The 27,265-nt window shown below is 36.5% G+C and overlaps 1 protein-coding gene and 1 long non-coding RNA gene across 2 annotated transcripts; one reads left to right on the forward strand and one right to left on the reverse strand.

The window, feature by feature from the left end:
- Positions 1–8,895: 8,895 nt before the first annotated feature.
- Positions 8,896–11,084, reverse strand: LOC116163404. The gene is made up of 2 exons (XM_031477307.1): positions 10,277–11,084; positions 8,896–10,210 (listed from the first exon to the last, which is right to left on the reverse strand). Exons 1-2 carry the CDS (start codon positions 10,506–10,508, stop codon positions 9,075–9,077), a joined length of 1,368 nt encoding a protein of 455 aa, XP_031333167.1. The 5' UTR covers positions 10,509–11,084; the 3' UTR covers positions 8,896–9,074.
- Positions 11,085–20,553: 9,469 nt separating this feature from the next.
- Positions 20,554–20,876, forward strand: LOC116162652. Its single transcript, XR_004143576.1, has 3 exons — positions 20,554–20,615; positions 20,667–20,761; positions 20,816–20,876. It is a non-coding gene; the product is annotated as an uncharacterized LOC116162652 (long non-coding RNA).
- The last annotated feature ends 6,389 nt before the right edge of the window (positions 20,877–27,265 follow it).

Below are 27,265 nucleotides of genomic sequence, written 5' to 3' on the forward strand. Positions count from 1 at the left end.
CTTCTGTAAATAAATAAAGGTGATTTTAAAATGCTCCTAGAAAAGTGCAAGAAAAGATCAAATATATGGGTGGAAGGAAAACTATTCGCAAGCAATTGTTGAAACTTGGTTTTCGATACAAGAAGTGTCGGGACAAACGTAGGTTGGTAATGGAAAGAAGTGACATTGTAGTATGGCATCTCGTTATTTAAGAAGATTAAAAGAAAATGAACAACCTGAATGTGACAAGAAACCCGTTATATACTTGGATGAAACCTATATTCACCCATCGTACGGAGTGAGTAAATGCTAACAATCAGATGAAGTACTTATCGGAAGTTTATAATAGGGCTGGTCAGAGGACATCGTAGTATGCTTGTAGTCGTTCTGGTTTTGTAGAGGATGTCGCACAGTAAATCGGGGGATTATTACGATGATATGAATCATACCAACTTTATGCACTGGTTAGAGAAGCAGCTTATACCAAATTTACCAGCAAACTCACGCACCTTATCAGTGTTCAAATAAATAAGCCACCAACAATGAATAATCGTAAGGAAGTGATACGTTCTTGGTTAGAAGCAAATAACATTCCTACGAGAAATGAATTTATTGACAATGTACAATTTATTGTGAACACCGGGAGTTCCGATGAAGATTTAGTGGTCCAAGTGACGATAATGAATGAAAAAAGTTAAAGGTTGTGTGTTAATTTAGTCAATGTGAGTGTTATTAATTTCAATGTGATTGTTTCAATAACTGTTCATATTTACACAGGAGAAGTGCATCAGAATTGTAAATTGTGCTGAACACAATCTTAAATGTGTTTACGTTTTGTAGAAATAAAATTATTAATTTTACTGTTTCCCCTTGAAGTAATGCAACTCATATCGCGTGGCCCACTTATTTATATTTAGTAAAGTCAAATTTTGCATGAGAATGTACAGTCTACATTTCCAGCGTCCTCGGACACGCCCTGTCAGGGACCTTCTGAGCGTGGTGCCACTGTACATACCCTCTGCCGATGCTCCATTTTTGAGATATTTGAGTTATTGGCATTTGAAGTTTGTCGACTTTGTGGCTACCCGTATTCAAACTATGTTTTCGGCATTGCACACCTGAAATTTTGTCCCGCACCAAAATAAAATTTCAACTTATTTTATTCTTTCATTGCTTATTTTTATACTCACTGAGTGCATAAATAGATCTTTAAACTCTTAAACTAAAAATATACGATTTCCTTTATACCAGAATCTCAAAAAATCTTTTCTCGATTCTGATGTAAGCCCCTTACCAGCTTTGTATTGTAGTCTACTGTATTAAAAGTTCTTAACGATTGTAATCTTTCTTATTTATTCAAGACACAGTGTTAACAACATCATTCACCACACATTGAATTTTTTTTCAATTTTTGTTGCAATGAGAAACCATATTATTCTCAAGCCGAACCTGCTTTAAGGATCATTTAATTTGAAGCCGGTTCTGTTGTCGATTACTGCGCACACTCACCAACGGCCTGCGCAAGGTTCAATTGGAGTCAATTTTTCGCTACAAGACTGTCTCTCTATTTAGTATTTACTTCAGAGACTTGTTATAACTAGACCGCGCGTAACGTAGATTTTACTATAAACGCCTGTTGTCAAGATAGGATAGGCAACCAACTGTTCATCGCGGGGCAGACGTACGTTCTGCAACTTGCTTTAGCCATGTTTATTATAAATTTTAGTAGCAAAAAAGATAACATATATGTAGCTGTTAACTGTTTTAATCGAATTTATTGGTAACTGTTATTTATTTTTCTTAGACTGCTACTGCTGATAACCATTTTGTTTACAACGCGGTGTGGTGTGGATTGAATGTAAAACCTGAACACATTTTCAGCAATTTGGCAAATTTTTAATGCATCGCTTGATACGTGCAACAATCCTCCACGATTTTTTCTAGTTAAAAGCTTTGAATGACTCTCTGATGCGAATATCGCATCTGCACATATGGAACATTTAACAGACTTAGCTATTTTTCTTGTAACAAAACCTGAAATATACTTAGTACCAGTAAGTACTTAGTTACGTCTATACCTAATAGGCAAATAGGTATTGCCGTTGTCTTGCTGGTAAAGGATGTCGAATAATAGTTCTACGTTATTTTAAGTGAATGCGAAAGTCGAAAACGCTCGGTATTGCATTATTGTTTAACACCTTCGTCGGTACCTTTCTAAAATCGGCTTCATTCATCCATTCATGCACTATGGTAGGAGTAAATTTTTCTCTTCGAATGGCTCTGATCCATTGGCCCTTTAAACTTTTATCCGTTGAAAATCAGCATATTATTTAAAAATTTATCGGCAGAGTACATGTTGATAGGAACGAGTTAACCTAAGTTTATTGGTTTATTCTCAACAGAAATTTATCTGTTCACTAACTCGAGCTAATCACGAGAATGATTAATGAACGGAACATCTAAAATAACAGCTTATTTCATTATATTGCACATCATCTCTGCGATTTTTGCCCCGCGGTGCATTGTGTGTTGCATACTGTGTCGACAACACCTTAGATACGTTAAGCGCAGTCTAGTTATAGCAAGTCTCTGATTTACTTATATACAACTCTGTGTACTGAATAGACCGTACTTGTACTAACTAGTAACTGCCAACTTAAGAGATGAGTTACCAAAAAAAAACGACTATAATCACTGTCTTTGTACAACTGTTTTCGGCCGAAAACAGTTGTACAAAATCATCATTGTGACACCGAAATAGAAAATAGTATATTGAAAGACAAGTGTTACAATGCGACCTATTGTAATACGACTATTTTGTGGCACGAGTGGCGTAGCGAAGCGGAGCCACGAGTGTCCACAAGATAGGAGTATTACAATAAAGCATTGTAACACGTGTTTTTCATACTATTTTTTCGATTTCGGGGCTTTAATTTAATTAGAAAGTAATTATGAAAAACTACAGGAAACTTTAGAATCAATATGTCTTAAGTTGGCAACACCATTTACGTTGACAAATTTTAAGTTGGCAGCGTAGATAAACACAACACTGACATTTGGAAACTTTAAATTCCGTGAATGTGTAATTTTTTATTCTTAGATAAATTTATTTATGGTGGATGTGTAAACTGCTGATTTGGAATGTATTAAGTTCTTCGTGTACCAAAAATCAAGGAAAACACATAAATTTTACGTAATTTGATTTCACATGCATCTGATGATTTGACGTTGACGTCTTGGCGAACTGCCAACTTAGAGATGAAAAGTTACCAAAAACAATGTTACAATGGAACTCATTGAAACACTGTTTTTGCCGAAAACAGTTGCACAAAATTCTCATTGTAACACCGAAATAGAAAAAAGTGATTGTAATACTGAGGATCCTTCGATATTTCGTTGTATCGGTTTATTTATTCCGTATTTACCTCTAAAAGCAGTCGTAATAATATGTACGCTTTTTTTGAATCGAAACATTGTATATTTGTTTTAGTAGGTAATTTGGACAAGTGATTTAAATATGTGTAGCCTCAGTATTTGTATGATCGATTTGTGAAAAGGTATTATTGCGATAGTTTACCCTACTGTACATCTACCTATTTCTGATCAAGAAAGTCGACCGCCGACACAATCAAATGTAAATAGTCATTCATAACTTCCGAATCGAATTTCGGAATGGAAATGATATGCATAATCCCACCCAATCGTGTCCCAATGGAAATCTCTAACAATCTTCACGAATCTGACATGTAATGAAACGGCTGACATGTGACTTGTACAACTAAATAACATTCATTTAACCAACGTAATGCTCCACAAAAGCGGCCCCGTTTTCGATTTGCATATCATCCGGATTGAACCGCTGCTATTCGAATTTAAACAGTTTCAGATTTATTTTATATTCTCCCTTACACACAGATGGGACTTCTACGTGGAATCTCTCATTACCTACACAGTATTATTGTGTTTTATTCTTAATATGCTGTGTTTGTTACTGAAACAAGAACTTCAGATAAATTAGATTTCTTGATCTTATATAGTGTCTACTAAACGTTGGATTTGTCTGTTTTAGTTTTATAAAGGGTGGTGCCTAGCGCGACGCAGCATAGGGATTTATAATCAATTACTAGCTCTCTTAATTATCAAAAGTCGAAATGCGTTTTTTAGAGGAAAAAATACTGCATCTGTTATACTATCTCTGCGGCGGTTTTCTTAACTTGCTCGCAATTTATCGTTATTTTGGTAAAGGTTTCCTAACAAACTGAACGTAGGTACGCCATTTTGCCGTGGATGTTTCCCTTTACAAAATAACAGTAATTTTTCAGGTTCGTGTCGGTGTGAAAAATCTTCTTTTTCTCTCTTCAAAGTACTTAGGACTTACCTTCTGTACCTCTTTAACCCGCTAGCTCAGATAATAACATGGGTGCAAATAGGAAGATAATTCGTTCTATTCTAGCTCACGGTATAACATTCATTAATCATAAAAACGTAACCAAAATTTGGAAGAATGTTGTTTTGACGTTACTACTCTCATATGCTTCCGAGATTGGTATGTAAATGCAACAATTTGGGTTTCCTTTATACGCAAACTTCTTGACCTCCTTGAGAAATTACAGAGAATTAACATTAATTATCTTTAATACCTTTAATTGAAAGTCAATGGATTTAAAACATATAAATATCTCCGCCCTTAAAAGAACGGTAAAGCTTAATAATCAAAAATAACGGACATTTCCTTTAACTGGTACCTTAATCAAATTTAACTGTTATACAATCCCCTAAAATACATAAAGCCCCAAAAGTCAAATATAAAATTGTTCAGATCGATCAAAAATACGCAAACTTCACGATTTAATCAAGTTTATCAAATATAAAACTGCAAATTCTACCTTAATTCATCTCGGTAATGGCGTTGCTTCTTATCTAATCGCCTTACATCCGCTGGGAACAGGTTGGTGACCTCGCATTCCAGGCGTTCGGTTTTGTCGTTACAGGAAATCAAACTGGTGGTGGTGGACTGCCAAATTTCCCAAATCTAATCTTCTCAAGGTGGAAATACCCAAAAATACTCGCTGGCGGAAAACAATACGCCGGCGGGAAAAACTAACGCTGCATAGGCTCCTCTTCCAGGCTGGGAAACAAACTACGTTGGCACGCAGACCCCAAATTCCACTCTTAGATAACGATGTGGGTGTAAAATATCTCGATAACTTTATTTAGGTACGCTACATCAACTTTAAAACGTTCGGCGACGTCACACTACCACTTTTGACATTTTGTTGAGTATTGAAATCGTAGTACGCTAACTGCGTATACCGCGTACTGCAAATTTCCAGACACTAATCACCACCTTTACTACTCGATGGTTGAACGCCGACTCTCTGCACTTTTACTCCGCATAAAAATTCCCCTCGCACCGTATAAATCGCATTCATATAAAAATGAAACAAAAGCACTTTAAAAATAGAATCTGTCCTTTGCACTTTATATCTAAGTTACATTGTAATCAAAAAATTCTTTCTAGGACGTAAAGAATGTGTAAATTTGGTTTTTAAAAACTCCAACCCATTACAGTACCCCCTCCTTGTTTTTGATACAACTGGTCTGTTGAATCGAAAACAACATACTAAGAGTTAAAAGCAAAACATTCATATAAAAAAATCAAACTTATTTACAAAATATATATACAGTGAAAATAGAATTTTCAAAATTGATAACAAAGGATCTCAGGTATTAGGTTTGGTTAGGTATGGTATAGGTTGCTACCGGTAAGTTTATGGTACTACTGGGTGGTTCTGATACCCTATACTTCTTTAAATTTACGACATTGTGTACTCCTCTGTTTTCGTCTCTCGTTGGATATTTCAAAAGGTAAGCATTTGTTCCCATTTCTTTCACTATTCCATAAGGGCCTTCATATAACAGGAAAAATTTCTTTATTTCATGGCTGAGCGATGAAGACTGATGATGTGTCTTGAGTAACACCAAATCTCCGGGATAATATTTAACAGGTTCCTTAACTTGTTTATCATGCTTTCCCTTTCTTTGTTCAGCTCGACTTTGAAGTCTCTCCCTAGCAAAAATGATCTTTGTTTCTATATCTGGGTCTGTACGCACTGGAAATTCTACTAGACTCTCAATAATATGGTTACATCTTTGACCTTTTAACAATTCTACTGGTGTGAAACCAGTACTGTCATGTTCCGACATGTTTATCCATTTTTCAATTTGGGTTACCCATTTACTCCAGTTGGTATGCTTTTCGTTACAGTAGGTTCTGAATAATCTTCCCAGTTCCCTCATAATTCTTTCTACTGGATTGGACGCTGGATGGTACACTGAAGTCATTTTTACTTGTATATTATTATTCCTTAATTCTTCTTGCCATCTCCTGGAAGTGAATTGACTGCCGTGGTCTGACAATATCATTTTTGGTTGGCCTACGTTGGGTATAAAATCATTCAAAGTTTTATTTAGCAGAGTTCTTGTGTTTGCTTTCTTGATTGGATACAATTTCACGTATTTCGTAAAAATATCCGCCATTACATAGATATATTCTACTCCTCCCGCTGCCCTTGGTAATGGTCCGAACAAATCAACTGATACCATCTCTAATGGTTTTTCTACCAGTACATTCTGCATCAGGGCTTCTTGTTTTTGATTGGTGACTTTAGCTTTTTGGCAGATGTCACAGGATGATACATATTTTCTTACTTTCTTGCCTAAATTGGGAATATAACAATTTTCTTTTATAGCTGCTACTATTTTCTGCGTTCCAAAATGACCTAGCATCTCATGGTAAGTTTTTATAAGTTCCCTTTCTGTTTTTTCAGGTATGCAGACTATCCACCAGGCCTTTGATCTATTTCCCCTCTTAAAAAGGAGTTCTCCAAAAATATTATAATTTCTTTCTAATTTTTCGCTTTTGTTCTCGTTATTTTCGTCCAGTTCTTTTCTTATCCAACTTAGATGTTTATCTTCTTTTTGCTCCTCTTCTAAATTTTCTAATAATTTCTTTAACTTCCTTTCCTCTTCATTTTTCTTTATTGCTCCTACGATTAAGTTATTGTTGTTTTGGTTGGCCTTCCCATATCTTGATAGAAAATCGGCAATTTTATTCTCGCTTCCTTTGCAATATTTGATTTGTAAATTGAATTCTTGTACTAATAAGGCCCATCGTTGTAATCTTGAACTCAGATGTTTGCAGGTAAAAAGAAACGATAACGCCTTGTGGTCTGTATATAAAATTATCGGGTATCCTAGGATGAGGTTTCTAAACTTGCTACACGCAAAAACTACAGCTAACAATTCTAACTCCGTGATTGTATATCGTTTCTCAACATCCTTCAACGTTCTACTTGCAAAAGCAATATTTAAAATTTCTTCGTTTTCTCCCTCTTGGAAAAGATGAGCTCCCACAGCATTCATTGACGCATCCGTGTATAGAAAAAAGGTTTTTGTGAAGTCAGGAAATTTCAGTATCATATCTTCACTAAAAGCATTCTGTATTTCTTCAAACGCCCTTTGGCTTTCATCCTCCCATATCCATGGTGCATTTTTCTTTAATAATGATGACAATTTGCATACAGTTTCCGAGTAATGATCCTTAAATCTTCGATAGAAGTTGCATACTCCTAAAAAGGATTGAAGTTCTTTCTTGTTTCTTGGTGGTGGACAATTTCTTATACTATTCAATCTAGCTGGATCCATAGTAATCCCTTGATCTTTTTTAATAATATGTCCTAAAAATTTCATTTCGGACTGTAAGAATTTGGACTTCTTAAAATTTACTGTCATGTTGGCCTGTTTTAATTTTGACAATATTTCTCTTAACTGCTCGAAGTGTTCGTTTAGTGTTTTCGACGTTATAAGTATGTCATCCACATATATAGTGGCATAGGATAGTACTTTTGGTCCCAATACGAAGTCTAAGCATCTATTAAATATGGCCACTGACACGTTCAAACCAAATGGTAATACTTTAAAATGATAACTGCGTCCATTTACTAGGAAAGCCGTGTATTTTCTGGAATTCGTATGGAGTGGCACTTGCCAATACCCTGCGGTCAGATCCAACGAACTAATGAATTGTGGGTTTCCAAATTTCTCTAGTGTCTCTTCTAGTACTGGAGGAGCATTTCTATCCTCTTCTATGATTTGATTGAGTCTTCTCGCGTCAAGGCATATTCTAACCGCTCCCTCTTTTTTACTCACGACCACTATAGGATTTGAGAATGGTGAATCTGATCTTTCGATTATATCGTGATCTAGCATCCTCTGTATTTCTTTTTCCACAGCCTCACGTTTAGAAAATGGGATCGGGTAGTTCCTCTGTATAAATGGAGTGGAATTCTTGATTTTTAGTTCAGCTACAAAATTATGTACACGTCCCGGGCGAGTTGAAAATACTCCTTCGACTTCTTCAAATAATTTTTCTAACATTTCTGTCTCTTCTGGGTTCTTATCTTCATCATAAAATTCTATGTGTCTTGATGTGTATCTTCGATAACCATCTTCGTTAAACTTTACATAATAATCGGCCTCATCGTGCATAAATGTCATCTTCTTTTCCTCAACGTAAATAGTGGCCTTTTTCTCAAACATCCAGTCCATTCCCAGAATAGCTGGAGGATTGATTCCTTTAACAATATAAAATCCATAATCATGTTCGCTCTCTCCAACTTCCACAGACATAAGGACTCGTTTCGTCACTTTGGATACTCTTCCATTCACTCCTTGTATGCTTAATCCCTTGGCAGGTAACACTATTACCCCTCTGGGTTCAATTTCTTGGTATAGTTCTTCAGATATAAGGCTTATTTGGCTGCCGGTATCTATTAAAAATTGCTGAGTTACCCCCTCCACCTTTCCTAAGACCATTGGTTTGTATGTGCTTTCTTCTTCCGTTCTACCAATAACTTCTTCTATTTCTGAATCGTCATCTTCACTGGTAATTTCTTGATTATTTGGTAAATGATTTTCTTTGGGTGTTGTATTGGCTTTGCATTGGTTATAATATACTTTTATAAAATTAATTAATTGTTGCTGCTCCTGCTGTTGTTGCTGCTGGCCAAGTGGAGCTCCTTGTCCAGTAGCATCTAGTTTCCCTGGTTGTTTCTTCTTGGCTGATTATCTACAGCTCCTTCATGTTGCCTACGGTCATCATAACTTCTGCTGTATGCTCCATAATTTCCTCTTCTATAATTCACTGGGTTGGCCTCTCTTCTATTGTCTTGTTGATAATTATTTCGGTTTTGATCTCTTCTTTCATACTGTTGTCTATTTTCTCTTCTGTCTTGATTTTCTCGGTTTCGGTTTTGATAAGGTCTTTGATCTTGATCTCTTGTTTCTGGCCTGTTTGAATCTCTTCTCCAATCTCGATTAGTTTCTTGAATTTTTTCTAAAATTTCTGTTAAATTCTTGATCGTTTTTGCTTGGGCCGCATATAGTACCATCTGGATGTCTCTTGGGAAATGATCTACTAGTGCTTCTATTAGCTGATCTTCCTTTATTCTTGGTTCCAGGTGTGCAGTTTTCGATACCCAGTACCACACATGGTCCGTGTAACTTCCATTCCTTGCATTATATAGTCTGGGCGTATTTAGTTGATGCCGGATTTTATTTTGCTTCTCCGTTGACCAAAATTGTTCCAGAAATTCTCTCTTGAATTCTTTAAAATTTCTCCATTCGCTTTGATGTAGGTCGGTCCACGCTTTAGCACATCCCTCCAAATAATCTTCCATTATATTCATTTTCTGTTCTTTGAGATGCATATTCATCCAATAATTCTCTAGGGATTTCAAAAAATTAACCGGGTGCACACTTCGGAAGCTTCCATCAAACTTCTTTGGTTTCAATGTTGTTAATCCCTCAGTTTTGTAAATGATCGTACTCGCATTCTGTGTATTAATCGGTTTTTCTTCTTTTATTTTTTCTTTTATCTCTTCAATTTCTTCTGTGTTTCTTTCCACTTTGTTGTCGAGGTCAGTTATCTTCTGATCAGTTATTTTTTCCTGTTTTGCTATCTGGTGTTCTACTTTCTTGAACTCGTAGTCCACCTGCTGTGTGAAACCAACGTGCTGCTGATGTAAGCCTTCAATTTTCTTTTCATGAATCGTAAATCTTCGTTCGCATTCTTGTTTTTGACCTCTTATTTCGTTTCGTAACTGTTCGATATTCTTTTCTTGAGTTTTGATAATCTGTTCTTGTCCTGCTTCCATTTTGTTTTCTAGATGTGCTTGTCCTGCTTCCATTTTGTTTTCTAGATGTGCTTGTCCTGCTTCCATTTTGTTTTCTAGATGTGCTTGTCCTGCTTTCATTTCTTCTTGTCCTGTTTTCATTTCTTGTTGCATTCCCTGTATTGCTTTCATTAAGATTGACAAATCCATATTTTGTATATGGGCTACTGGAGCTGCTTCTAAAATTTCTTGGCTTTCTTGACTAAAAACGATGTCCTCACTCGCTTGTGTGCCCTCCATTTTGTTTTTCTGTATTGCTCGATCAGCTTTCTTAAACCCGGACCGTAATTCCATAAAATGATTGTAATATTTGATTTTCTTTTTTCTTGTTTCTTAAAAAGTTTCTTCGTTGCTCTGCTGGTATAATTTGCATGAAACTCTTCTTTACAGGCGTTGATGGTTCGAAGCCCACCGATTGGGTGCCATTTGCGGCGGTTTCCTTAACTTGCTCGCAATTTATCGTTATTTTGGTAAAGGTTTCCTAACAAACTGAACGTAGGTACGCCATTTTGCCGTGGATGTTTCCCTTTACAAAATAACAGTAATTTTTCAGGTTCGTGTCGGTGTGAAAAATCTTCTTTTTCTCTCTTCAAAATACTTAGGACTTACCTTCTGTACCTCTTTAACCCGCTAGCTCAGATAATAACATGGGTGCAAATAGGAAGATAATTCGTTCTATTCTAGCTCACGGTATAACATTCATTAATCATAGAAACGTAACCAAAATTTGGAAGAATGTTGTTTTGACGTTACTACTCTCATATGCTTCCGAGATTGGTATGTAAATGCAACAATTTGGGTTTCCTTTATACGCAAACTTCTTGACCTCCTTGAGAAATTACAGAGAATTAACATTAATTATCTTTAATACCTTTAATTGAAAGTCAATGGATTTAAAACATATAAATATCTCCGCCCTTAAAAGAACGGTAAAGCTTAATAATCAAAAATAACGGACATTTCCTTTAACTGGTACCTTAATCAAATTTAACTGTTATACAATCCCCTAAAATACATAAAGCCCCAAAAGTCAAATATAAAATTGTTCAGATCGATCAAAAATACGCAAACTTCACGATTTAATCAAGTTTATCAAATATAAAACTGCAAATTCTACCTTAATTCATCTCGGTAATGGCGTTGCTTCTTATCTAATCGCCTTACATCCGCTGGGAACAGGTTGGTGACCTCGCATTCCAGGCGTTCGCTTTTGTCGTTACAGGAAATCAAACTGGTGGTGGTGGACTGCCAAATTTCCCAAATCTAATCTTCTCAAGGTGGAAATACCCAAAAATACTCGCTGGCGGAAAACAATACGCCGGCGGGAAAAACTAACGCTGCATAGGCTCCTCTTCCAGGCTGGGAAACAAACTACGTTGGCACGCAGACCCCAAATTCCACTCTTAGATAACGATGTGGGTGTAAAATATCTCGATAACTTTATTTAGGTACGCTACATCAACTTTAAAACGTTCGGCGACGTCACACTACCACTTTTGACATTTTGTTGAGTATTGAAATCGTAGTACGCTAACTGCGTATACCGCGTACTGCAAATTTCCAGACACTAATCACCACCTTTACTACTCGATGGTTGAACGCCGACTCTCTGCACTTTTACTCCGCATAAAAATTCCCCTCGCACCGTATAAATCGCATTCATATAAAAATGAAACAAAAGCACTTTAAAAATAGAATCTGTCCTTTGCACTTTATATCTAAGTTACATTGTAATCAAAAAATTCTTTCTAGGACGTAAAGAATGTGTAAATTTAGTTTTTAAAAACTCCAACCCATTACATCTCCTACTTATAATTTTTTATTATACCTGAATCACAATCTCCGTTTTAAACACTCAAATGCGTGCGAAAAAAGGCCTTTAAAACACACGTGCTTTAAAGTTGCTAAGTAACGATACTTCAAGTATGACTTTTGAAACTGTCATCTGAGGCTGAAATAAAAAATCCTCTTAGGTCGCTTTCTGTAAATGCAGAACATTTCTTTGGCTTGTACCTATCCTTTGGTTGAAGCTTTTACAAACGCGCGTAATTTAGGGTATGCTTCCAAATCTGTTCCACTTTTTAGTCCCAGCAATAAGTGAAGTTTTGAATGAATGCACCAAAAGATAGAATATTTAAATACCTTTGACATTTCCTTCATATATGCCAGCATTATCGATGCATTTAAGACTTTATTCGTAAGTAACTTCCTATTCATCCATGGAAATAACTTTTCATATGCTTGATAATAGGCTTTACTAGATTGAGATTTTACACCTACCAACGTTTGTTTAGATTTTACAACAAGCGATTTAATGGACGGTGTATTATCGTTTTCAACGGAAATCGTTTTATTCACAAAGACGACGATTTTTATAAGCAAACGTCAAGTGACATTTCCATGGCAATCGTGAAATTACGAACACCCAGCCCACTTAATTAGACATGTATTCGAGTATAACGTCAATATGATTTCATTGAATTTCCTATTTTTAAATTATATTGCAGGTATAATAAAAAATACTATAAGATACACGTGTATAATTGTTCTTTAAAGCACTTGCAACGTTAAAGGCACTCCGCTTTGCGTCGTGCCTTTAAACTCGTTGCGCGTGCTTTAAAGACTTGATTATACACTTGTATCTTAATATACTATTTCTAGTAATTTTCCGTTTTTTAAAACCGTAGAAATGAGTCTATTATTTTTGTTACTAGATTCTAGTGACATTTTCAGTGTAAATCAGGTTTTTAAATCTGTCTTCCTAGTTAAAAAACAGAGTATACTAAACCTCTCGCCAGGAAAGATTGCCGGTCATAGAACACTTGATCCTGGCCTACAATCTATGTTTTTCTAAAGATGTGAGCGGCTTCCGGGATAGTATCGTGTCAATGTTGACCAAAAAGACTTTTCGCTCACATTGGCACGACCCTATTCCGGAAGTCGCTCGCATCTTAAGAAGAACATAGATTGTAAATCGACACAAGGTGTGCTGTGACCGGCAATCTTTCCTGGCGAGAGTTATAGTTAATAATGTCCACATATTAACCACTTTGAACTACTGCCGAGAAAGCCTACTTTACAAGTGAAAAAAAGGTTAATAATCATGTCATCAGACGCTAGTAGTGAAAAATAGTACATTATATACCAAGGTAGAGAAGTCCAGTATTATTGCCTGAGCTCCAAGTCTTCTACGGCAGCCACCATTATCGCGCATCTACAGGAAATGTTTTCTCGACTTGGAATACCGAATTCGATACGAGCTGACTACGGGCTCCAGTTCGCAAGTAAGGAGGTTCACTTGTTTTGTGAGGGAAGCAATATTGAGATTATTCACACAACACCTTATTGGCCGCAGGCCAATGGGGAAGTGGAAAATCTAAACAGATCAATCTTAAAACGGTTGAAAATAAGCCACACTGCTGGAAAAGACTACAAATCTGAACTGCAGGAATTTACTTTGATGTATAATACGACACCGCATAGTACAACAAGTAATTAATCTCCGTCGGAGCTTCTCTACGGCAGAAATATTAGAGACAAAATCCCAACTATCTACGATTTATACAGTGAGCAGACGGACGAAGAAGCCTATGATCGAGACCTGCTAAATAAACAAAAAGGAAAGGACCGGGAAGACCAGACAAGGGGCGCGCGAGAAATTGACATAAATGTTGGAGACGTAGTTTTAGTCAAGAATGTCGTCGTTCCCCATAAAGGGGATTCCGAATTTTAGCAAGGACACTTATAAAGTTCAACAACGGTCTGGAAATGAGTTGGTTATTGTGGGAGCAGGGCGCGTTATTCGACGACACGTCAGCCACGTCAAGAAAATCGGGGATACAGTTTTTCAACAGCCTGCCGCCGTATCACCTACCTCGAATCCGGAGACGTCCAACAAATCGAAACGTTTACAGGATTTGGAGGACGGTTCGACTAACACAGAAGGTAGCACGTCCCTCGAGCCATCTGAGACCCTGAAGGTAGTAAATCCACTCAGATTGTTAAGAAAGGGAGGAATGTGGAGACCCGCAGTGGATGCAGATCGGGACAAGAAAGAGGAGTAGGCTTATGTCATGATGAGATGTTGAACTGTCTAGGAATTAGATGTGTTTGTAAAAGTGGAAATAAAAGTGTATTTCAAATAGTAGTCTTTCACTGGGTTATTATTACACTAGGTAGTTAATCGCCATGTGTCATGACACGACTGAATTCACATAACTAGTCCATGGGCCAGTCGACATGACGGTATAGTTTGGGGGTACCAATTTTCCTTTTTACAGTGGTTATACAGGTTTATTAGGATGCCAAAAAATCATGATTGCCATCTCAAAGCGGTAGCTAATAGAAATGGCGGCCAATCAAAGATGGTGGATGTAGAGTTTTATAAAGTAAACTATATCTCTGGAATTATTGATCCAATTTCATTAATCTTTTTAATGGAAGCTATATGTGCTATAAATATTGTTATTAGTACTTTTTCGATAAAATCAACTGTTAATAAGTAATTTTAAAAAAATGTTTTTTTTTAATTGTTTCCCGAATGTTCTTTACTGCCTGTATTAATACACAATGAATGGTAAAATTATGCGCATATTATGCAGAATATTAGTGAAAAATATGCAAACAGTTTTGATATATATGCACACGTATACAAAATTATATATGTTGCATAATTTCTAATAAAAAAGGAATTACGATAAACACTAGCAATAAGATGTTTCTCTAAGTTTTCTGCACGAAATGATTGTCTCCTGTCGCTAAGAATTAATTTATAAGCACTAAGCAGAGAAACTATACTCTACATCAACTAAAGTAATAGGTGCATTAGAAAAGGACAAACTATTGGGTGCAATTTCCAAACCTTCCACAATATCACCCATCATCACCGTAGAGAAAGAGAAAGATAAAATAGTTTGGAAATGATGAAATTAAACATCAATTAAATCAATAAATCTTCCTTTCGGCTTTTGCAGTATGTCCGTTATAAAAATCCGAAAAAATGTATTAAAAATTGAAATTAAAATCGATTAAATCTAACAAAAATTTAAATACATCTTAAAATATGCAATTCTATCATGTAAATGCAAAGGATATCAAAATATGCAAGATACGCAAAAATAAATTCGGTTTAATAAATATTGCAAACCGAAGATACACAAAATCTCATATAAGACAACCAAAAGTAAACGATTATTCACAGCTTTAGCTGATCAAACAATTGAATTAAAATTAAAATAATTACTAAATACAAAAATCATTGTAGTAACGTCTATAGATATATTGTAGCTGAAGAGCCATGATCAAATAACAAATGATGATGAAATTGGTATGTGCGGATTATGTTTCTAAACCTTCACTTCTCTACTTTAATTGAACTTGTATCCCAATTTGGACGACACTGGGTTCGTTGTAATTACAGATGTGAAAAAACTCCCTTTAACGAGTACTGGGAAAACCTTAAAGAAAGGCTTCAGATAAGCGACGCCTGTTCGATAAACACAGCACTTCCACTAACTTCTTCGTAAAACGTGACACACGTTTCCGCTTAACGGTAAACAAGAACTTTACAACTGACAAGACTGACTTAGATTATATAAAACAAAAAATACTTTGGAAAATTGTACGTCAAAATCAAAGAGATGCTATTCCGGAAGCAGCAAAAAGATGAAAGATAACCCTAAGTTTGGCTTCCATATCACCTCACGTAGAATTACCAAGCTGGCTCTTGACAACTACCATTACGTAATGCTAATAACTTAAAGTGTACAAGCGCATGCAAACTGCCAACTTGTGGATACGTCACTGAAGAAAAGGAAGAAGGAGCAGATTTTAGTGTATATGAAACTTTTGAAAGTAACGATGGGGTTAATTTAGTTTTCATTAAATGTTAAGAGTTAAAAAAAATTCCGTTCGTTTACTTCATGCATTAGTTACAAATTGTTGATTTTATCGGAAATGTAGTTATGACAATATTGTAGCACACACAAAAGCTTTCATTTAAGAAAATGATGAAGTCGGACCAATAGTTCTAAAGATAGGTACAGTTAATTTTATAAAACTCAACATCCACCATCTTGGATTGGCCGCCATTTCTATTAGCTACCACTTTGAGATGGCAATTATCGATTTTTTACATCCTAATGGCCCTAATGCATGTGTCTAACCGTGGTAAAAAGGAAAATTGGTACCCCCAAATTATACCATTTCCTTAAATTTAGCCAGTTGGCCCATAGACTAAACATGTTAAAGGATCACGGACTGTATTTTATTTTACCTTTATGAAATTGTTCCACAGTTAATGTACCTACCAATTTCTGAAGTAAATTAATTAAAACAAACAGATTTACTCGGTAAAATACAAACCTCTTGTGCAATTGTAAGTGAGAAAATTTGGGTTGTTTAGATAATGAAAATCTGTTGCCTAGCAATTAATAAAAATGTGACACCGAAGGTGGAGCATTTTTAGGTTGACAGATTTTCGAGTTAAACTGCTAAAAGGATACCGATTTGAATTGCAGCAACCCAAATTTACTCAGTTTAAATACAAACCTCAAGTAGGGTGACCAGGAATATTAGATATTAAAAGAGTAGGTACAACGAACAGGTGTTGCAATAATCGATCGGGTGTGACGTAGGGTTAGTTCTCAGGCTCTTCAAATGGTGATAGAAGAGTAATTACACTCACCGCTACTGAAAACACACCTTCAAAATTACTAAAAATAAAAAAAATGCATATACCACGTACGCATATCGCAAGGCATAAAGTAAACACAAAGTAAATTTACTTTTTTAAGTTAAGACAGCGAAGTTTGTACCACAAAATTACAGAAGCAAGTGCAGTGCAATATGAAAATTCACGTTTCAGGGACGTCATAGCTCACTTCACACAATAAGACCTACACAGAACAGAAACATAAATGGCGCTAAATTGTCACTGATTACAGCGTTTCCCGTGGTTGTACGGAGAACTATTTATCGCAGACTCAAATATTTTTTTGCAAAACCTGTAATTTTGCTCGTTACAGGAAATATTTTTACCGTCAATTTTATACGTACATTATGTTATCAAAAATCTCTAAACCTTCCCCATATAGAACTATATGGGGAAGGTTTAGAGATTTTTGATAACATAATATATTTCAACCCCCATTTCGAGGAACGATGGATCCAACTCAAAATTTATACGTACACATGGTTTTACACATGTCAATTTTGACTTTTGAAAGATTTAAAATAGGAACAAGTTATGTGACCGTAAAAAGTGTTGTGTGGCGGATTGTAACGATAAAATATCAAAAAGGCATCGTTTCCCATATTTTGAAACAGATTGTTTTGTGCTCGAAACGCGAAGAGGGTTGAAATGTGCTGTTATTTCTCTCCTATTTATGCAAGGTATTGAATTTATAAATTACCAACGGTATAGGCGCAAAAGGGTGTAGACCAGGGTGTAGACTTAAGTTTTATATTTATATAGACGTAGATACTTATATTGTAATTCCTTTTAGATAATGAATAAAAAATACGTTTTAGATAATTCAACAACTTCCACCCTCGCTTCTCAAGTAACAAGTAAGCACCAGGATCAAGTTAACATTTGTTGTCAAAAACTTGTGTGACAATTTGCTGAAACGGTTTTATTACCTCTTGGAACAAAAAATTTAGTTCTAAAGATATTTTTTAACAAAAATATGTAGTCCAAACAGCAATTAAAACCAAATATTTCGTACGACAAATCGTTATGTAAGGATCTTTCTGCATAGTGTCAACATCTACAAAGCGTAAGTTCCACTCACTTCTGAGTTTTATATGTAATTTGTAAACATGTAATTTAAGTTCTCTGATGTGTTAAATAATGTAATGTGATTGTATCTAAATACACTTTAATTTAACAACTGTGTATTCTTTATCGATATTTATGAATTGGATCGAATTGGGGAAATTACTTCATGGCTGCTCTGATTTTGATACTTTAGTTCACAGTACACCCACCAGGGTCCGCCAAAATACCATACAAATTTGTAACATTGCTGTTTCTATTCTGAGAAGGCCGTATTCTGTGGCTCACTTAACGGCTAAACAGCTAACTGGTAGCGTAGGGTCACCGAATTCCCCCGTAAAGTGCTGAACGTGCATTCGGTGCGCAAGGACGAGTTACGACTCTTACGAGGCAAATGACTGTGTTATTTTTTATTTAATTTAATTTTAGTAAAGGCGAACCAAAGCGTTGGTTGTTGTTTCCCTTTTGCGAAATAGAGAACATTTTTTCCATTTAATCATTGAATAATAAATCTGAATTATTATTCAATGATTTAATTAAAAAGTAAGAGTACACCGAACAAGTCAGAAAAGAGAACATTACTCTTAAAAAGAGTACGTCTGGTCACCTTACCTCAAGTGTAATTCGGCAGGAAAATTTAACGAACAAGAAATTCACCAAACTAATCAATTATTGACAGACGTCAAACTAGTCATATGGGAAAGGATAATGCGATAATTGGTTCGAAAATGAATAAGTGAAAAAACCACTATACTGCATTCATTGTAATGCTACGTTTACACGCGCGGCAAGCAGCTTGGCAAGCATCTCGATCTCGGTAACCTGCTCGGCGAATCCCCGCGTACAAAGCAAGCTGTTTACACACATCTGAGCACAACTCAGAACAAGCTCACAACCAAACATGGCGGACGTAGATGTTATTGCAGCTGTTCCGTTCGAAGCGTGTAAACGTAGCATTAGAAGGTAGTAGATGGCGCCGTGCTTGAAGATAAGCACACACAGGTAAAATATAAAACGGCACCAAATTATTGTAAAGCCCGCTTGACATGGAGCAATAAAAATTGCAATTGCATGCAAGTTGCAAGAAAAATTGCGAAAGGCATGCGCAGTTCAAAGCCAGCTGATCAATTGCTGCAAGAGACTTGCATGCAATTTTTATAGGACCGGTGCTATTTTTCTTGCATGAATCGTGCAATTCTAGGGATAAATCTAGTTGTTTTTGTGTCACCAACCTAGTAAAATACAGCGGCGGCAACTATGATGCTGAGAGACGCACTCATTACTTGTTTTGATTAATCTTATTTATTCTTGTAATTTTCATGTTTCTTCAAGCAATCAAAATTTAATTTTCATTTGAGGTTAACTACTTTGTTGACAAATCCATATGTTTCTTCTGTTGGCAGACATGTGGCAATTGAAATAGAATTGCACCATGTCAAACACCAATGCATGCAAGGATTTGACCTTGCAATTTCTTTCTGCAAGTTCTTGCGCGTTGTATTGCTCCATGTCAAGCGGCCTTAAAGTAGAAATATCGACTACTGCAAACAGAAATAAATCTTTGATATTAACAGCTAATGACACTTCAAGAGTTTAGTTGGCAATAGAAACTACCATCAGCTGGCAAAATTCGCTACTAGTTTTATGTTTCAGCGTAATACTGACTCGAGTTTTAACCAATCACACTGAAGGTCAAAGCTTCTCTACACTTTTTCACAGCCGTCTGTAATTACACTTGCAGGTGTGTTCCACTGACTCCCTGTACTGCGCAAACGCAAGCGCGCTAAAATTTGAATTTGTGTACAGCTGTCAAGTGTAAGGGGTAAATCTTAGACTATTCTTTCCTTCTCTAAGGGGTAAATAATATACACATAACCTGCAAACGTTATAATTGAAGATAATTTAGCTTACCTGCTTACCTATTATATGTAGTAGGTATATGAAAATGCCATGTTATCAAGATGAATTTTGTTGTTATCTACATTTGGAGTGCATGGTCATAGAGTATGCCAAAGGCGATATTAGGAAACTGCTTCAGTAAGTACTGTAATAGTTAACTAGAAAGAGCTAATGATATTTACTTACAGCAATAACGTTACAGACCAACATTGACCTATGGTAAAGAGAGAGTCTGGTGCTGAACGAATCACAAAAAACCAGACTACAAGGATCATGACTGATAGCTAAAGTAGAGATTTGCTTTCAAGTTGGCGCTATAATGTATTTAACTGGAATTCACAGTAGTGACCGAAGGCTTTAATTCGAGAAAAAGAACATATTCTTTCCGAAAATACAGCGACATTTGGTTTGTAATATGGAAGTCAGCAGGAACTGGTATTATAAACAAAACAAACGTGGCACGTTAAAGCAAATTCAAATTTTAGCGCGCTTGCGTTTGCGCAGTACAGGGAGTCAGTGTGGAACACATCTGCAAGTCTGTAATTACAAGCCGTGCTGAGAATTATGGCAACACTGCATGGTAGGCCGATTTCCTAATTCAACTTGACAGATTTTGGGTGTATTTTTGTGTTTTGGGTGTAATATTCCAATTTACCTGTTTTAACAGAGCGAGATTGCGACAATTTGTGTTACTCTCTACGGAATGAACAGAAATTATTGTTCAGGTAAGTTGCTAAACGAAATATATCGATTTGTTGTCATAACCTCTAAAGCAGGCTACTCCTTGCTGGACCCTTTACAAGCACTTGTATTGGTTCAAAGTACCTGTACAAGCTCAAATATGACCAACACACGACGTGGTACGTATACGGTAAGTGTTTATCGTGAAAGAATACAATTATTATTTTATTAGTTTGTATTTCAGGTATTCTAGCACGGACATGTCAAATCGATTTTCTGAAGGAACCTTTCAACTTATTCCCAAGAGTTTATGGTACGGGAATTTGAAGTCTACGGGGCTCCCCTCTTTAAAAGCTTCGTACCTAGATCCACTGGAGTATCGACTGGCTTAAAGTCTGCCATTCCGAATCACACCTGGACATTGATAAAACCTCGCTGATGCACAGCGATTTACTGTCCTTTTACCGAAATTAAGTGCTCAAGCGTGTGCTTCGCCTCGACCTCTTTCGACAGAAGTTCACCAATTTCGGAGATCTGGATGGAAAACACATTATGATGCAGTTACCAAGTACAGGCGGTAAGTGCATCGGTCTAAACATTTTGAGGGGGAAAGTTGGATTTTGTTGAAATGTCTCAGGTTAGGTGTCCCGAATAACGTACTAAAAGTCCAGACCCCCAACTGCGCCGCTCATCAAGCTGTGGCACGTTTTTGTCCCCCGAAATCAGTTTTTCGTTAATATCTCGAAATGTAGCAGGCTTAGAGAAAACCTTTTGAAACAAAAAATGTTCCTCGTAAAATTTCCTACACGATAGCTTACTTGCAAGTTAGTCCAGGCCTAACCGATAGCCTACAGCGTTCTTTTGAGTAGTCTAATATTGAGTTCTTTGATGATTTTTTGTACTTATGGTTGTATGGACGCCTAAATTGATGTAAGACATACTTCTCACATATTGTACCATAGGATAGCCGATTTGAACGTTAGTTTAAGAAATTTCATCAACATTCTGTTTCCTCTCCATTTTTGCACCTGATGAAAGCATCGGTAGGCGTGGAGACTGAATGCAGCGGCAGTAGGCGGCAAAGATGCTAGGTAGACTGAATTTTTCATCTCACTTGCAAGGAAACTGACGTATCGGTAGTCCGTGATAGACTTTTGAGTTGCCTTAGCGCCATATAATCGTAATGCATACGAGCACGTGGCGATCGTATTTTCTTCCTTTGTACTTGCTCGGTTGTTGAACACTGACACGACATTCTGCATCCTTTGCCTTTACGATACAATGCTGACGTAGTGTCGCATCCGGTTACCTACTGCGTGTCCGAATAAAATAATATTTTGGAGTTGGGGTCTCTCCCTCAGAACATCTTCCACGGAGTACAGAGACGCGGGTTTTATCCCTTTTCCGGACTTCATGAATGGAATTGAAGCGGCGCATGATGCAGGTGTACCAACCAATATACACAGCAAGTCTATATCTTCACCGACAACTACTGCTGTTTTTTCCTTCTTTTCGGCAATTTTGATCGCAGTACTACATATTAATACGTCATCAACGGCTTGGATAGCTGTGTGTCCTTTTCCATTGAAGATGTCCATTAACATCTGCGCGAGTCTCTGCTTAATTGCGTTTCTCCTCATGAATTGGGTTTGTGTAATAGTGAGTGACCACTGTTGATTCGTCAAAAATTGCTTCAACAGAGGCGTATGTTCTGCACCGGCGATTTTGCTCGACGCTTTTCGTACTTAGTCTAGTGTCATCATAACCATCAAAGACAAGGAAGCAAATTTGGCCATAGTGACGCTCAACGTACTTCTGACATGTTACCTTGTATGTCTCACCACGCTCCCACAGAATTTTACGAAGCAGGAAGCCAGCATCAATAACGTAAGTTGACTTAGTTTTATCATATTGAGTCAAATCACTCTCTGGAAAGATTTTATAGAGTGTAGATTTGACACATTTTCGCATCCCTTTCTCGTCAAACAGCGCCAAGGGGTATGGTGCCAATTCATACTCCAGGTATTTTTTCAGTTGAGCGTCACTTTTCTTCAAAATTGAAATCCTTTTAAACAGTATTAACGGATCCACCAGACGGTTTTCATCGCGCACTTTCATTGTGTTGAGAGCTTTCATGGTGATCACGCAGTCGCTTCTTCTCTTTTTAACGGCTGAAAATTTCATTCCATGAAAATGAAATAGTGTACACTGCAGGTAGACTGACATATGACCCTGTTCTCGGTCTATTCACTGCAGGAAATTCGCGAAAAACTCGATATTAGACTACTCAAATGAACGCTGTAGGCTAACGGTTAGAGGCCTAGGCTAACTTGCAAATAAGCTATCGTGTAGGAAATTTTACGAGGAACATTTTTTGTTTCAAAAGTTTTTCTCTAAGCCTGCTACATTTCGAGATATTAACGAAAAACTGATTTCAGGGGGCAAAAACGTGCCACAGCTCGATGAGCGGCGCAGTTGGGGGTCTGGACTTTTAGTACCTTATTCGGGACACCTAACCTGAGACATTTCAACAAAGTCCAGCTTTCCCCCCCAAAATGTTCAGATTGACGTTTTTTGGGTACTTATCGCCTGTGCATATCGGCCCACCGATTGACTTTCGAACAACGTTGCCAAACTTCTCAGCATGGCTTGTAACTATAGACGGCTGTGGCTTTTTACCGCTACCTTCTTAAAATGAATAGTGCATCTCGCTGGAAAAGCTGCAGGGTAACTTGCCGCTGTCAAAGTGACAATTGCACTGCGGCTTATGCGATTTTTTATACATAACTTGAATTGTTAATAGAAAAAATAGTATGACACTTTGTTTCATAACGCGCGGTTTGTTACAATTTATCGTAACGATCGAATCGTTACGATTTATCGTTGCGTGTGAACAGAGGATTGTAGCGATTTATTGGAATTGGATTGGATGGTTGATGGCGGCCGGCTTCAATTTCTGCGAATCGTAGCGATAAATTGGAACGTGTAAACAGGGGCGGACTGGGCCGGGTGCGTATTGGCATTCTGTACTATTATTCAGAGCAGCTCTGGTCTGATTCGCAGTATACTATGGCTTCACGTTATGCGCAATTTGATAATACATTATATACTGCGATTCAGAGCGCCGATATGGTTTAGTGCTCGGTGTCGTGTTTGTTTTATTACTAAAATCAGCTAAGCACTTGTCGCACCAAACACTGTTAATATCTTCACCCGCTTTTTAAAATTTCGCTTTAAATCCATGTTCTACTAGTTCCAAATATATACGATCATTGAAAACTTATTCTCGTGGCACATTTCAACCAATGCCTCTTTATAGATCATTTTAGTGCAGTTTGAGAACCTTGATTACACACAAACAACAAAAAATATGCTTTTTTCTTGCAAAGGGAACAATAAAAACACACTTTTTGTAAGTGTATGATGTGTTTTATAGAAACCCATTATATACAGTGTTTCAGAACTCTAAACCATATCGGTGCTCTGAATCTCAGTATATAATGTATTATCAAATTGCGTATAATGTGAAGCCATAGTATACTGCGAATCAGACCAGAGCTGCTCTGAATAATAGTACAGAATGCCAATACGCGGGCCGGGTGGCGATTGCCACCTGGCCTGTAGGTCATATTGGCCCGTTGAAAATTTAAAGTATGTGCTGTATTTAGTTTCTTACACTATTAATGAATTATTAACACGTTTCTCTCATTGTGGTTGATGTTAGGTTGTTCATTAAAAAATTCTGTTTTTATTGAAGTGTTTTACAATAAATTTATCATTTTCTGTCGTATTTTGAAAGTGCTGAAACACAATTATAGGCGACTGGTTTGTATATTTTGTTACATTATCAGCTGCAATTAAAAAAAAACTACACTAATACTTTAATAATAATAATAATGACATTTATTGAGCACACACCATACAAAGAACAGATATTATACATTACATTACATAATGGGTGGCTCAATAGGGCGAAGTTCAGACTGGAATAAACCGTGTTATTCCGTCTGCTCTACCACTCAACCCCCTTCATATGAAATTAACAAGAGACAAAGACAAAAAAAACCTAGCAAGAAAAAACTATATGATAATAAAAACCATTCAGTATGAAGGCACAAATGTAAACCTAAAAAAAATGTAAAAAAAAATAAATTATAGCAATAATGATGTTAACGATGGAACTTAATGCTGTCTTGCAAGGAGTATGAGGCGCAAGCGTTTTTTAAAAAGACTTTTCGATAAATGTTTTAAATGAGATGGTAATTCATTATACGTCTTTGCAATATTGTAACTGAAGGAGCGTTTAAATAGTGACGTTTTGTGAGTAGGTATAGTTATAAAAAACCGATCTCTAACATTGACATTATGGACGTCAGCTCTGCATGTTACCTTTTCAAATAAATATGACGGAGTTTTGGTTTGAAGTATGCCATGGAACAAACAGGCAAAATGTAATATTCTTCAATGGCCCGGTAACCTATGCAATTCCACCTGGCCCGTAAGTACCCAGTCCGCCCCTGCGTGTAAACAATAGGCGCTTTCTTTCGGTGATCCAAACGCGTTTGGATTGTCAAATCACGTTCTTTCGAAGTGTGGTCTTATAATCATGATTGCTAAAATCGTGAACAAACTGAACATAAAAGTTTTATGATCACGAATTCCTAACCTATAAATGCAAGGATATTTTTGCTCAAATGTTAGGTTAGTCAATTTTCGTAACTGAAGAGGAGCATAATCGTGCAAGTACTTCCACTTGTATTTCAATTATTTTCATAATCCAAACAAAAAATACCTAATTCGAATGCAAATGTCTACTTCGTAAACTTAACCATACTTTGATTTAAATTCGCGCGTTCTTTCGTAAAACGTGATCCTACGAATCCCGATCTCGAAATCATGATTGCGAAGTAGCCGAAAGAAATCGCCTTTAGCGATTTATCGCTACGATTTGTGACTAATGTTGCCGAAGTGAACCATTTTTGTATCCATTTGGGCTACTTGGACTGTCTCTAGCGCACACGTTTTACATTTGGCGAGTGGCGATCAAGTTTGGCCACCCAAAAAAAATATTTAGCGACACATGGCTACTCATAAATCATAATCGAGATTAAGATTCTATTATAAGCAATAAAATGCGAGTATAATTTATATTAGTGGACAGAACCAAAAGACAAGATGAAAAGTAAAAAAATAAAAACTATTAAACCGTGATCGACAATGAGATTGGAACAAGGAATCGTTACATGTAAACCGTACGCACTCTTTCGATTTATTGAACGATAAATTGGACAATCTACGATTTATCGAAGCCAAGATCGTAGCGTCTAAACCGCGCTTTAGACACCCCATCGCACGACGCACGGATCGCACCACTTATGAAACTTTTTACGCGATCGGTCATTTCTGACTATTTACCATATGTTTCCATGACAGTATGTGGAATTGGAACCGTTGAGTGAAGGATTTATTACTCAATGTTACAACGACGTCAAAATTACCGATCTAAAAACAGAACAGCAAGAGTTATTTACATAATAAGTCATGAAAGTAGTCGTTTACATGACGCGGAGGCTTACTGAAAAGTATGAGGACGCGAGTATCTCTTTAATGCCTCCAAGTCAGGTGGACTCACTTTCATGACGTACCTATTATTTATGTATAAAATTTTACCTGAAACCGCAACATGTAGATAACTTTTTAAAATTGAATTCTTCATGTGTGAAATTTTGATCCCTAATCACGCATGCTAAAGTCACTTTATTTAATTGTTTCCATAGAGATTTCAAAATAATTAAAACAATCAGTGTCATTTTTAATGCAGTTTGCAGTTTATGCTTTGTACTTTTCAACTATACAGTCTTTATAAGTTACAAAAGCAGGTATCAGTGAAGAAAAGTACCTACGCGAGACGTTATAATGTAGCCGAAGCTGCGGTCGCCGTAGTGCAATATTCACTCCCCACAAAGTCAAGAAAGAGGTACGAAAAGGCGTACAAACCTTTTAATGACTGGCTAAAGGAATAATTATTTCCACACATATTCCATTAATTGTTAGTAATTGAAAAACCATTATCCTTTATACGTAGGTATATTAATATTTAAAAATATCCACAGTCTGCATTATAATTATCCAATCGTTGATTGAATAACTTATTCAATGAACGATCTAATTGTTATTTTGCATGTACTAGGACTGTAATGGGAGTCAGGCATAGTATTTTACATTATTAGCCAGGTAAGTGAGTTTTTACTGGCGATAGGAGAAGTTGACTAGCGAGCCGTTAGGCGAGTTTGTCATCTCCTAGAGCCAGTAAAAACTATTACCTTGCGTATAATGTACAATATTTTATTTGTTACTCATTTGTAAACAATATTAAACGTAAATAATTAGTTCTTAAATTGATCTTGAAGAAATGTCTAAAATATCATGTTATCCATGTAACAGAGACTTCGCATTAATTCTGGCCAATGAAATTACTAGATTACTAACTTGTAAAATTTTTACAGGTCTGCTGTCAGTTTTACAGGTCTGCTGTCAGTTTTACAAGTCAGTAGCGTTTAAACATGACGTTTACCCGTTTGCGTTTTGTCTTGTTAATCAACGTTTACAACTGAGTAACAAATAATAGTTATTTACATATGAGTATGGTAAATCAAGGTTTACGTTAACGAGTGAGATGTTTACTGCCGAAGCG

Source organism: Photinus pyralis, unplaced genomic scaffold (genome assembly GCF_008802855.1).
Source record: "Photinus pyralis isolate 1611_PpyrPB1 unplaced genomic scaffold, Ppyr1.3 Ppyr1.4_LG2, whole genome shotgun sequence".
NCBI lineage: Eukaryota > Metazoa > Arthropoda > Insecta > Coleoptera > Lampyridae > Photinus > Photinus pyralis.